Source organism: Gossypium hirsutum, chromosome A04 (assembly GCF_007990345.1).
Source record: "Gossypium hirsutum isolate 1008001.06 chromosome A04, Gossypium_hirsutum_v2.1, whole genome shotgun sequence".
In the NCBI taxonomy this organism is placed as follows: domain Eukaryota; kingdom Viridiplantae; phylum Streptophyta; class Magnoliopsida; order Malvales; family Malvaceae; genus Gossypium; species Gossypium hirsutum.
Window position 1 is genome coordinate 490,500 of NC_053427.1, and position 13,789 is coordinate 504,288.

Genomic DNA, 13,789 nt, shown 5'->3' on the forward strand with positions numbered 1-13,789 from the left:
AAACTCGATAATTAGATCTGGTTTAATATTTATATTTTTTCTTACTTTTTTTTATATCTAAACTTAATAGTTAAGTTCTTTGTTGGTCCTTAAATTTGGAAAATGATGATAATGATTGATTTAAGACTTTTAAATTAAAAAAAAATGGTAATGGGATTTAATTTTTTAACTTTTAAAGTCAAGGACTAAATCTCAAAATTTATCAAAGTATAGGGATTAATAGCACATTTTAACCATTCAATTGTTTTTTTCTCATCTCAAAAAGTCTGTACTTTTCTTATTTTTCCTTCCTTTGAAGATTCTTGAGCTTAAAATTTCGAACTTTGAAGATACAAAGATAGAAAGAGGGAGAAAGTAGGTAGAACCAAAGCTCCCAAATTTAGTTAAAGTTTTAGTTTTTGATATCGGAATTTGTTCTTTATTTTTGGGTCATTTGTGAGAAAAGAAAATGAACAATGGTCATCATCAAGAAGCCATCAAGCAATTTCTGTCTTTAATGGAAAATGGTGAGATTTAAGTATTAAAAAAATATCATCTTGTTTATATTTTCTTTCTTGGGTTTCTTTTCTTTTAATCTACAAATCACTAACATATTTTATCTTGTTGGGAAACAGTTGACGAGAAGATGAAGAACACGTTTCAGGTCAGCTCTTTTCTTTTAAGTTTCATGGATTTTGTTTTTGGAATTTGTACTTGGATACTAAGATAAAGAGCTGTAATTTGTGCTGTGAACTTGATCTGACTGCTTTGGGGTTTGCTTTTTCATGTTTAACAGTTACTTTTCTTTGTTGATTTTGATCTATCTGATTCATATCAGCTTCTTGGTTATGTGAAGTTGTAGTTGATTCAGTTTGTAACTTTATTTTTCTCACAGTTTTGCTAGTTTCCGGGATGATTAAATACTCACTTGGTAGCAACATAACTAAAGAAATGAGGTAGTAATGAACCTCTAAGAGTTGGACTGAATTTTGAAATCTGAAAAGTAGAGGGCTTAAATTTTTAGAAATAGAAGTTCATGGATTAAATTTTAAATTTACAAAAGGTATAAGGATATATAACATATTTTAACCAAAATAAAATATCGATTTTATATATGATGTAAAATAACAAGGATAAGAAAGTAATTTTTGCCAAAAAGCACTTTTGCAAAGGAAAAAAGTTAAAAATTTTGGATTTTTTGGCTTGGGGTTAAAATTATATATATGGGTAGGGTCTTCACCGCCCCAAGTGTGACCTGGGTTTAATACTATGCTACTCGGGTATGTGTATGCTTAATTTTGTTCATATATTTTGAGGAGTATACTCCTATATCTATGTTTGAATATGTGGCAGACATGGATACTATAGGAAAAATGAAGAGTCGGAGTAACATAAGGTTGATCTTTTGTGATTCGTTAGTGATCATTCAACAATGATGTGTCCAATGGCGTTGTAATGACCGCCTTAAACAATTTGTGTAGATCTGATATTTAACCATTCGAGAGTTAATATCACAAAGTATCGTCCATAGTGGGGTAAAAGTGCCATGAAGGCCTTTGTATAAAAAAGGCAAATTTCCCTCCTCGACAGAGGTGTTCCGTTTCCTCGATTTATGTCTACATGGTTTTATATACATGTTTTATACTATGATTTGCCTGTATGTGATTTAAAAGTTGAAATACTTTTGTGTGCAGAATATGCATCATGGATATCCAACTGAAACATTAGTCCGGTTTCTCAAGGCGAGAGATTGGAATGTTCAGAAAGCTCATAAAATGGTGAGATTCAATATAGTGCACTAAGTTATATTAAATGTTGACCATCAAAGATCTCTCTTTTCATTTTTGTTTATTGATTCGTAATTTGTTGCCTGCACCAGTTAATTGATTGCTTACAATGGCGACTACAGAATGAGATTGACAACATATTATCGGTGAATTTCTCTGTTCATACACTAGCTGATACCAAATATTTTGCAAAACCGTGCTTTTTCTTAGTATTCTTTCGAGAACTCATTTACTTTTCCTCGATTATGTAGAAACCAATTATCCCCGTCGACTTATATAGAGCGGTGCGAGATTCTCAACTAGTAGGAGTGTCAGGTTACTCAAAGGAGGTAATTACTTATTTCGTTAGGATTTATCTTGATACTTGTTTTGCCATGAATATATGTCTACTAAGAATAATTTTTTAGAAAGGAACTCTTTGGTGATTAATTGCTTCATGCCTTTTGACATTTTCAGGGTCATCCTATCATTGCCATTGGTATTGGGCTTAGCACATACGATAAAGCTTCCGTAAGGACACGATATTCTTTTCTTCAAACTCGTGTTTAGTATTGATGTCAGAAAGAAATTTTGTATAGACACGGTATTGAGTTTTTAAGTATCAATTCCTTTTTTATGGTTTTAGGTGAATTATTATGTACAATCACACATTCAAATGAATGAATATAGAGATCGTGTAGTATTGGTGAGTATGGCTCTGCCAATGTGATGTTTCTCGTTTATATCCCCGCTTACAAAACTCCTATAAACATAATATCTCGCTCTTGTTATAGCCTATGGCCACAGAAAAGTATGGACGACATATTAGCACTTGTTTGAAAATCTTGGATATGACTGGCTTGAAACTTTCGGCGTTGAACCAAATAAAGGTACACTTTATAGCATGATTCAGTATACGAATGCCATCGGAGTTTAAGCCACCACTTTCTAATTCTGATCAGTCTCTTATCCTCTTTGCCAATGCAGCTATTGAGTACTATAGCTACCATTGACGATTTGAATTATCCCGAGAAGACAGGGACGTATTATATTGTCAATGCGCCATACATATTTTCGGCATGTTGGAAGGTTTTTATTTTTGATAATACCCTCATTCTCTCAACTAAACATACAAATCGTAACCATCATGCTTTAATGCAAATGTTGGCAGGCTGTAAAACCTCTTTTGCAAGAAAGGACGAAGCGGAAAATTCAAGTGCTTCAAGGTTGTGGAAGGGATGAGTTACTCAAAGTAAGAAAAAAAATTTTCATTTTTTTGAGGGGTCAAAATTCAATTTTATCATATATTAACTTAAAATTTGCGTGATTCTCATTTTTTCGATGAATGCTTCCGTTTTTTTATAAACCTATTTATACTTACAACCGACCCGAACCAAAATGCTTCTGTAGTTTGTTTTAATCTGATCTATGGAAAAATAGCTTCATTGCTCTTGCTATCCTTTATATATATATACAAATTTTGACATGTTGATTCATACAATGCCAGATAATGGATTATTCATCTCTCCCACATTTTTGTCGGAAAGAAGGATCAGGATCGGGGTCGGGGTCGGGGTCATCACGTAACAGCAGCAATGGAACAGTAGATAATTGTTTCTCATTAGACCATACCTTCCATCAACAACTTTACAATTACATAAAGCAGCAATCAACACTTATAGAGGCTAGATTGCCGATCAAACAGGGATCGGTTCATGTAAAGTTTCCGAAGCCGGGGCTAGAAGATACTGAAATCGTAAAAACCATTCAATCCGAGCTTGATAGGTTTGCAGATCAGAATGCTGTATGCAACTCTATGAATGCGGTTAAGGTAAATGGTGATTAAATTCTTTTGTACCAAATATGTCAAAATGGTTCATCAATAACTACTTTAGAATGAGATGACGCCTTCTATTTCAGTTATCAAATGTATTGCCACAGCTGTCTTGCGTCAGCTCGATGCAGATTCTGTACCCAACTGAACCGATATGGCACCTTAAGCTCTATAATAATAATAATAATAATAATAATAATAATTTTTTGTCATAATTTATTTGATTCTCCAACTTTACAAGAAAAATCATTTTAGCTATTCATTTTTTGTCATTTTTAGTTTTTAAATTTGGGTTGTTTATCAAATTACCTCAGAATGGATGTAAATATTAATATTTACTAATTTTGCTAATGTGACATACATGTGGATGTTACCATTAATTATTTTTTTCAAAATTTTAAAAATAAAATTATTAAATTTTTTTAATTTTTAAAAAATTAATTAATTGTTAATGTGACATACATGTATATGACATGTCAAGAAAGTTAACAGATGTTAATTTTTTCATCCATTTAGGGGTGATTTGATAAATAATGTAAGTCTAAGGATTAAAAGAAACAGAAAATTAAATGAAAGGCTAAAATGACTTTTTCTTTGTAAATTTAAAGGAATGACTTTTTCTTTGTAAATTTAAAGGGTTGAAGAAGTCATTATGTCTATTTTTTTTGTTGTTGAAATTTTGTGAGAAACATAGAAGTACATGTTTGTATTGTTTTCATGTTGCACCCTTTATGCCTATCGGTTAATTGTCGGTAAATGGAGAATTGTGGAGATTAATTAATTAAATAAGGTTCATTTGAATGACTTAAACTGTTCCACTTTGTTGAACACATAGAGAAACTGATCTACTTAAAGTCTTAGTGATCCAGTGAAACACTCCAGTTAGACTAGAATTATCATGGTGAATATTGTAAATTCTAAAATATATAAATGTATAGAGTTTAAATCTCTTAAGACTATCATCTTATAGATAGACACTAATCTCAGTAATTGATGTAATTCAACCTGTACTGTTAGATTTATAGAAGCTTAATTATAAATAGAGGCCTCCCCTCATTTGTAATCATCCTTGTACTTCATTCTTAAGTTAAACAATATATCTGAGAGCATTTACTGTAACACCCTAAACCCAACATAAACGTTATTATCAGATTTGGAAATGTTACATATTCATTTGAAATTCAAAAACCATCTTGGAATGGTAAGGAAAAAAGAGTTGCCTTGCAACATATGAAATTCCAGTTTGTTTGAGGAAACACTTTCTCTTAAATGTTTCATTAATTTTGCAGATGAACTTTTATAAAATTACTTAATTTTGCAGCGAAATTTCTTAATTAAATAAAATTTTGAAAAAACATGATTTGATTTTGAAATCCAACATGTTGCAGCAGAGAGAATTGATATAATCTAAAATGTTAAAACAAGTTAAACCGAGCAAAGTTAAGGGAAATTCAAAGTAAACATAAATAATCGAGCTCCCATCATACTGATTCATTCTATGTCTGAGGATTACTTGAAAACAAACAAATAGAAAGTGAGCTTACGAGCTCAGTTTGTAACTTAGTTCAGACAATAAATCAGATAAACATGTTTTAATAGATTAGGAAGCAGATACAGACGCAAATGCATAACAAATACAGATTCAGATCCTACTTCCATTCGCTACACACCATCTCTGACTATCCCTACATACCAATTAGGGTATTAAATACCCATCCAACCCCACACACCGTTAAGTGATCATATGTCACTTTACAGAATATATGCAGACTAGCTATCAGATCGAAATGCGGTAACCTGCCAGAAACAGATATACGTGGCTAACCAAATAAGGCAGATTAATTATATTGCCATCACTTCCTCCATAATCAAAATCTCACCCCAATGCACATACAAAACTAAACAGAAATCGAATGCGTGTATGACATACATGCTGTACATGTTAGATTCAGATAAGATTAGCATATTACACATCATGCTTTTACTTAGAATATATAACTCATGCATTCATAATTCACATTTAACAGTAATAAAGTATCAAAAATCATGAATTATAGACAAATTTATACCACACGGACCCTTCGGAAGGCCTAAATTTGATTCGCACAACAAATACGGTCCTAGGGTAAAATTTCAGAATTTTGGCCCACATGGTTTGTCACACGGAACCAATAGACTCATTCTTGTCAATAGATGAGAAAAGTTAATAAATAAACTAGATATTCAAAGTGAGGGGTTAGAACAAGATTTTTTTTTAAGGGATTTGAATATAAAACCTCAAGCACAAAAACAGAACTATTAACCATTAAACCAAATTAATCACTTTACACAATTTCTACAACGTTTAATTAAAAACAGAGCGTGACCACTCTCTTGTTTCCTTAACCTAATTTCTACTAACTTAATTTTTGGTAAGTGACATATTTCATTTTTACTAACCATACGTCGTTTATGTTTAGTTATTTGTTGTTTTTAAAAAAGTAATAGTTTGATACTTGAAAGCATATTATGAGCAATGCCAGACGCAATGCTAAGACCAGTTCTAACTACTCATGAATCAAAACTAAGATTTCGCCTTTGACTAGGTTGTTATAGTATTGATTTCACAATTTTTATTTGTAATCTTTCTTTTACTAATTTTAATTTTAATTTCAAAACCCTCGTTATTTTTATTTTAATTTATCTTAAATCAATATTAAATAATCTATGTTTCGTTTGGAATGGATTAATACAAAATTTGTTATGCATATTAGGTTTTACTATTAAGAGTTCGTTAATTCCAATTACGAAATTCGAAAAAAAATTGATGAATAAATTTTTTAAAAAAATAAATATTTGTTAGATGTCTAATCATATAGCTAATTATATTATTGCATAATATAAAAATTTGTGAAATTCATGTATCATAAAACAATATAAATATCACAATAAATAATTACAATAACAAGTCTTATTATTGTGGTGAATGATGGATTTAACATGAATCATGATCGAGTGCTCGATTCATTCCATCGCCTTCCATCACTAATCTTCAATGCATCCAATTAATTACGAAATTTGTGAAAATATCTAAAGCTTGCGATGGTCGAGAAGATGTAACATGATGATTACCTCCTTTAACTGTCAAGAATGTTAGTAAGTCTCCAAAGTCATACTTCAACCCTCCTTCCTGTTAAATATTTAACAATAATTTTGTTAAATTACGAAATAAATTGTGTTAAATATAAAATTGAAAGGATAGATATAAAACCTGGTTTCTAAAACTCCAAGCCTCCTCTTTTGTTAACTTGATGTTTAACTCCTCAGCTAACTTCTTCAAATGTTGCAAGGTACCCACTGTTGGTATTATAGCATCTTGATCTCCACTATATCATTATAATCAAATACAATAACAAATAAATTAAAGAAAAAAAAATCAATCAAATTGTATGAGAATTTCTTTTCGAAATCGTTTAATTTTATTTTTATACATATTTAATTCTTTTTAGGAAAGTATTAGAAAAATATTGGCATATAAATACAATACCAACCTGAATATTATAATGGGAACAGATTGTTGAAGAAGCTTTTTAAGTACGGGAAGCATGTCGAGTTCCATATCAGCTTTGTTGTATTTAAAATTATCTCTAAATAAAAGAAAGTGGAATATAATGAAAAATTTAGGGTTAAAAATTGTTACACGACATTCAACTCAATAAACAAACAATTTATTTAGTTCTCCTAAAAAGTATTCACAATCTAGAGGAAAAATTGAAACTTGAATTTAAAATCATTTCTAAAAAGTAATTTTACGAATATACCAAAAAAAGAGTTCAATTTATTCAAATTGTTGAGGAAATCTTACGTGAAACAACCCTTCCATTTATATGATAATTTGGTTCGATTCCCGTGGAAAGCCCTTTGTACTTCTGGAAGATTAAAGTAACATTGCGCCCTGAATGGACTACACATGTCTACTTCTGTGATAAGTTTAACAGCCTAGACAAAATATAAAGTTTTATGCTTTTGGTATAACCAATAAAAGAAAATTAACAAAAAATTAATTTTACTCAAACGATTAATTTATTCAATTATATACAAATTTTTGTTATCTCTAGTTTCGAATGTACGTAAAGTAAAAGGGATATGAAGAAATAAATGAAAACCTGTTTGTTTACGTTCAAATCTTGTTCATTTTCAGCACAAGGATCGCGAAAGATATCAAATAGCTTCAGTGGGAAGTAATTATTAGCATCAGTCTTGAAAGCAGCCAAAATGCCTCGTTCCATAAGGTTTTCACATGTTGCACTCCAAATGGCTTTGAGGTTAAAAAAGTAATTATCTTCATCAATGACATTGCATTCTTTCTTGATTTGTTTATATAATGAGCTGTTTATCATCTTCTGAGAGAAAAATAAATCAAATTTTGCCAAGTCGTCTAACTTGCTGCGAAGCATTGGGTTTCCCAACTGTTCAAAATAGTTGTAATTAAAAAAAATACATCACAATCAAATCCCATCAGCATGTTTAACTAGTCCTTTTATGTATATGTATATGTATATATCTTAACAATGGTAATTAAATATTATTCATTGGATACAACAATATTACTTACAACCAATCCTTTGAGATTAAATTTGGACTGTTTGAACTGCTTGTTATCGTCAAGTAAAGCATCAGCAAGATTTGGTATGAAGTGTCCTGAAAATAAAAATTCACAAATTTAAATAAAGTAATAAACATGTTATATTATTTGTACAGTTCCGTATAGACTTATCCATAATTGGTATTAAGTTAAGATCATTTGATTGTTATATTTTTATTCAATAATTAAATTTACATATGTTATAAAAAATAATTTATGTAAATATTTATATATTTGAATAATTTTTTTAAAAACTATTAATTTAATAAGAAATTTCATTTATTGATTAAGTTTGAACAAAAAAAAATATGAAGTTGAAAGCTTGATATGTAAATAATTAGACCAAAAATTTTATGCTAGAGATCACATTATATTTTATTTAGTTATTGATTAAGTATATTTTAATGTATTAAAAATATGATTGTTACCTGCATAACTTGATCCAGCTAAATATAGAGCTATTGACTTGAAGACGGGATATTTTTCATACCATTTTTGCATGAATGTAAGTAATATTATATCTGTACGAAATAAACAATTTAAAAATCTCAATATATATGATATCCAAATAAATTTAATTAATTATAAAGAATATATATTCTGATCTTACTAGTGGCATCATCTCCGTTATTATAATCGCTACTTGTGTTTGAATATGACCATCCAGATCCAATAGGGGAGTCGATGAACAACAGATTTGACACTAAAACAAATATCAGACAAAATTTTATATATATATATATATAAATACAAAAACAATATAAGAAACCTGATGAAATGCATTTAAACACAATGAAAACTAGACTGGATCATTTTATGGATATGAAAAAAATTACTATGAAACATGATATATGCGCACACAAAAATTATCAATAAAAAATATGCACGGGAAATTAGACAACCTTTGTTCCAAGAAAATAAATTTTTCTGGAGGCCATGAGCATCTTTCGTAACAACGAAAGGACCAACACTTGAAAAGCCATCTCCAACTGAAGAACACCCTGGCCCTGAATAACATAAAAGATTTTATTATACATTAATAGTCAAATAGACTTGTGGGCTAGGCTTAAGAAATAAAGATTGAATTGTATTATTACTTTTTAAGAGGGAAAAATAAAAATGTTTCCATTTAATAAAAGGCTAAATGGGATTAAATTCAATTATATTTTTTTGAGAGGGATTAAAAATGCAATTGTACTATTTAATGAATAGGGCAAAGCCCTAGCTTCCTTTGGCTTTAGCTTGCTTTTAGTAAATTTTATTGAACTTATTTGTATTGGACATCTACCAAAAAATCCAAATAACATAAGAAACTATAATAATAATAATAATAACAACAACAAAGAAGTTAACCTCCAGTTAACCAAACAGTGAGGGGTTGAGTCATGGGATCTTTTTCAGCTTCAACAAAATAGTAAAAAAGACTTCGACCATCAACATTTTCATCCACATCAATATATCCAGTAAATTGCCTGAAATTAGCATCTGGTTGTCCTGGCAATTTGTTTATCAAATCATTCATTGGAAACTCATTAGATTCAACTACAAGTACAAGAGAAAAAAGACTAATAAAGATTACTCCATGAAATTCCATTTGAAATCTTATATCAAAGAAATAAGGGTAACGAATGTTTATTGAATTCTTTGCTTTCTAATGCTTAAAAAGTAATGGAGCGAGCTACCTTATATATAATGTTTATTTTTTCTAAACTGAATATATTGTTTTAATAGCTAACACTTAAAAATCGTAACATGTCGATTTCAAGTTGTCATTGTATTTTAGGCATTATTTTGTTTTGTTTGTTTGCCCATTAATTTTTTATTAGACGTAATTTTCCATGTAAAGTTTATGCTAGTTTTCTGTTGGGCTTTCCCTTTAAAAAAAGATCAAGTTAGAATTTGAATAGTTATTGTAGTTTTGCTATTGTGTATGCGAAAGGGAAGTTGAGAGTTAGTTTTGTTAAGGTATGATGTGAAGATTGAGGCTGAGTGGCACTCGGTAGTGCTAACTGCAAACTACCATTGAGGTAGTTTAATTACTTGTCTTTTTTATATTGACAATTTAATGAAAAAAATCTTTAGAATTATTTATGTGTTGTTATTCTGAAGATACTATGACTCACTATGAAACCAATCCTTAGAATTTGAAGATTGGATTGGATTCGAGTGAATCAAACCAACCTTTAGAATATGGAATTATGTGTGGTGCCTATAAGTGTACAGGTCAAATTATAATATAGTTAATTTTACAACGAACCACTTTGGAAGTATCCTGAGGAACGTACCCAAGGGAGGTCTATTTAAACTAAATTAATAATAAATCCTAACATGCTAAACTAGCTCTAAATAGCTACTAATCAATTTGTCATATTACGACTAACATTAAAATTAAGAGTTTGAAGGAACAAAAACTAAATTGCATAAATAACGGAAATTCCAAATTAATAATCAAATTTAACAAGCAGAAGGATGATTAACGCCCATGGTTGTAATTAACCTAAAGTTGGGAATTTTACCGATTAATTAAGAACTAACCTAGTTAAACCTTTCGGCCCATAACAAAATTAATTAATTGACTTAGTCCAATTATCTTTTGACCCGATGGAACTAAATTGGGCTAAGCTAAACTGGTTCTAAGTAGAATACTCTTTCGGTCTCATCTACCTAAATTACTTATTAGAGTTGTCTATTCTATGGTTTAAGCATATTCAACCTAATCCAATTAATTGGGTTATGAACCCTAACTCTAAGCATGGACTATGAAGGTTTTAAATTGTGAGTTGGTATTGATAGCTAAAGGGTTTAAGATAGGTTTTAGTATATATAATTGGATTTGATCATTCTTTTTCCAAGATAGTTGAATTAGTTTGTCTTAATAATTGCATACCTTCATATATAATTGATTATATACTTATGTTACAATATATAATATGAATTAGTAGGCATTGAGATTATAAGTATCAGACCACGTTATAAATGTTACTTTATTCTATATTATCTTGAACTACGAAAGTACCACTGAGCTTTATTGCTCAGCGTATGGTTGTTTATTATGTGCACAGGTGTAGGTATTTCTCGAAGCCTCGAGAAGTGAAATTAGCATCCAGATCTTACCTTCGACTAAATAAAGTTTGTGTAGTTCATTTCATTTTGGTCTTATGGCATGTACCTAGGGCCTTTTAGTTAAATGTTTTAAATGGTTAAGTTGTAAATGACCTAATCGCAAATGTTTAGAAATTATGTTTGGATATGTTCATATAGTTGGTTTTGGGTTTTAAGGTTAAGGATTATTGATCACACTTTGGCGTGCATGCGTCGGGTCTTAGAAATATGCAAATTAAATATATGAATTAAATGTGGTATCTACAAGTGTACAAGTTAAAATTTGATATGATAAAGTGTACAACAAAACACTAGGAAGTATTCTGAGGATTGTACCCAAGAGAGGCTTATTTAAACCAAATTTCCAGTTTACACACTACTTTGGTCTATATAGTTACTCACCTACTAACCATATTACGACAAAACAAATAAAGTGATAATTTGCAAAATAAAATAAAATCTAAATCTAACTCTAAATACCAAAATATTAATCAATAAAAGCAGACATAGGGGTAACTCGCATTCGTGTTCATGATTAACTTTAGATTTAGGGTTTTTACTAATTAGGTAACAATTAACCTAACTAATACCTTTCGGCTTATAACTAGATTAATTGATCAACTTAATTTGCTTATCTTTCAACTTGATAAATTAAACCGGGTTAGATTAAATTGGTGCTAAGAAGATTATCCTTTCGGATTAAATTGGTGCTAAGAAGATTATCCTTACGGCTTCATCTACTTAAGTTACTTCCTAGAGTCGTCAATTCTATGGTTTATTTCACTAAACTTATTCCAACTAACTAGATGTGAAACCCAAACCGAAGTCAATCACTCCCACTTCCGCTAGTCAACCTTTCCAGGGTTTTAGTTTTTAAACATTCTAGATGCAATCTCTCCTATCCAAATACCCAATATTCAATAGAACATAAAAATAAAAGAGAAGGGAGAAGATGTTGGATCCGGTGCCCTAAGTGTTGTAATTTCGTCTAAGTACACTTGTAATTTTTTTGAATAGATTGGTTAATAAAATTACTCATGAATTACATTAATACTTTGTATATTGTCCTCACATGGTTTTTACATCCAAAGCAAAATGGAAGCAAATGTTTCTCATTGGTTGTTTAATGTTTAAATTAATACTAAGTGGTATTACATGGTTGGATCGTAATACGGAATGACAGCTTGTATTAGCAAATGAACCTAAACATGTCATTAGTCTAATAAAAAATGAGCAAACCGATTGAAAGACGAATATGTCGTCTATCAAGTCCAATTGGGGATATGCCTTTTCTTGGGCACCGAAGCGGATGTCTCCCAGAAGATAAAGTCATAGATGTGACTGATTGGAATGACAGTACATAGGACTGGGTACAAGCAGAATAGATCCTGAATCCAATTATGGATTTATTCACTTGTGACGTTCATAGTGTGGCATACCTAAATCCTGATTGGATGACGGACTATGTATGTGTGACTCGTATACTTTGGTGTAAGTAAAATATGTGTTCAAATAGATAAGGAACTGAAAGCTAGTGGATTGGGTGTACGACTTCTGTAATACATAGCGTTATTCACAAATGTAAAATTGCTATGGAAAGAAATGGGTAAAGAAAATGAGTTTTAAAGAGAAGAGAGGAAATTTTCTATTTAGGATTGAAGAGGAAATAAAAATCCATGTGAAATTAGGAAGAGATATTAAATACCTAGGGTTCAGAAATTTGAGGGAGCTGAATGATAAAATACCCTTTTTGCCGAAAAATTGTAAAAGAAAAATTGGAAATGAGGGATGTGTTTAGCATGACTTAAACCTTTGGAAGCAAGGAACTGCCGACTCTTAGTATGTTTTTACACTATTTAATGTATATCTTGGTTTAGTTTTGATCATAGGTTGTTGAAAAAAAAAGAAGATAAAAATGTGATTTGAACTTAGGAATTTCTGGGCATTTCTAATAATATCAAGTGCTATTCCTATTTTGGCATTTCTAATTTCTGGAGTTTTAGGCCCGATTAGAAAGGGTCCAGAAAAACTTTCAGTTATGAATCAGGTATAGAACCAATGGGCGATGCTTGGTTACAATTTCGAATCCGTTATTATATGTTTGCTCTAGTTTTGTTGTTTTTGATGTTGAAACAGTTTTTCTTTATCCATGGGCAATGAGTTTCGATGTATTGGGGGTACCCGTATTCATAGAAGCTTTCATTTTCGTGCTTATCCTAATTGTTGGTTCAGTTTATGCATGGTGAAAAGCTAAAGAGTATCTTTAGCACTTAACTATCAAGACCAAGTTATTTCTTAATTAATTATTACTTCTACCCCTTTATATTTTGAGGTGTTACATTGTTAGAAATTTTTTTTCAAATGATTCAATCGGACACTTATCATTTTACTCATCTCTATCGGTTTAGCTATTCCATCTTCCACCTTTACTTTCATTTTCTTTATTTATCTTGCTATTTAGTTTCATTTTAATCATTATATTGT

The 13,789-nt window shown here is 30.3% G+C and overlaps 2 protein-coding genes across 2 annotated transcripts; one reads left to right on the plus strand and one right to left on the minus strand.

Annotated features, from left to right (window-relative positions):
• Positions 1-281: 281 nt before the first annotated feature.
• On the plus strand, positions 282-3,794 carry LOC121227830 (SEC14 cytosolic factor). The gene is made up of 11 exons (XM_041110660.1): positions 282-506; positions 615-643; positions 1,674-1,757; positions 1,859-1,912; positions 2,018-2,095; positions 2,223-2,276; positions 2,392-2,451; positions 2,540-2,635; positions 2,733-2,834; positions 2,917-2,997; positions 3,253-3,794. Exons 1-11 carry the CDS (start codon positions 449-451, stop codon positions 3,589-3,591), a joined length of 1,035 nt encoding a protein of 344 aa, XP_040966594.1. The 5' UTR covers positions 282-448; the 3' UTR covers positions 3,592-3,794.
• A 1,562-nt stretch (positions 3,795-5,356) lies between these two features.
• LOC121227985 (serine carboxypeptidase-like 44) lies at positions 5,357-9,725 on the minus strand. The gene is made up of 8 exons (XM_041110999.1): positions 9,557-9,725; positions 9,106-9,210; positions 8,174-8,259; positions 7,725-8,027; positions 7,424-7,557; positions 6,830-6,944; positions 6,691-6,748; positions 5,357-5,376 (listed from the first exon to the last, which is right to left on the minus strand). The coding sequence occupies exons 1-8, from the start codon at positions 9,723-9,725 to the stop codon at positions 5,357-5,359; spliced, it is 990 nt and encodes a 329-aa protein (XP_040966933.1).
• Positions 9,726-13,789: the final 4,064 nt, after the last annotated feature.

Excerpts from the sequence above, each read along its gene's own strand:
- LOC121227830 (XM_041110660.1), top strand. The coding sequence starts at position 449 with ATGAACAATGGTCATCATCAAGAAGCCATCAAGCAATTTCTGTCTTTA. Across the intron at positions 644-1,673 it reads AGATGAAGAACACGTTTCAG|AATATGCATCATGGATATCC; the intron begins GTCAGCTCTTTT and ends TTTTGTGTGCAG. Across the intron at positions 1,758-1,858 it reads TTCAGAAAGCTCATAAAATG|TTAATTGATTGCTTACAATG; the intron begins GTGAGATTCAAT and ends TGCCTGCACCAG.
- LOC121227985 (XM_041110999.1), bottom strand. The coding sequence starts at position 9,725 with ATGAATGATTTGATAAACAAATTGCCAGGACAACCAGATGCTAATTTC. Across the intron at positions 6,749-6,829 it reads CTTGGAGTTTTAGAAACCAG|GAAGGAGGGTTGAAGTATGA; the intron begins GTTTTATATCTA and ends AATATTTAACAG. Across the intron at positions 5,377-6,690 it reads ATTCTTGACAGTTAAAGGAG|GTTACCGCATTTCGATCTGA; the intron begins GTAATCATCATG and ends TGTTTCTGGCAG.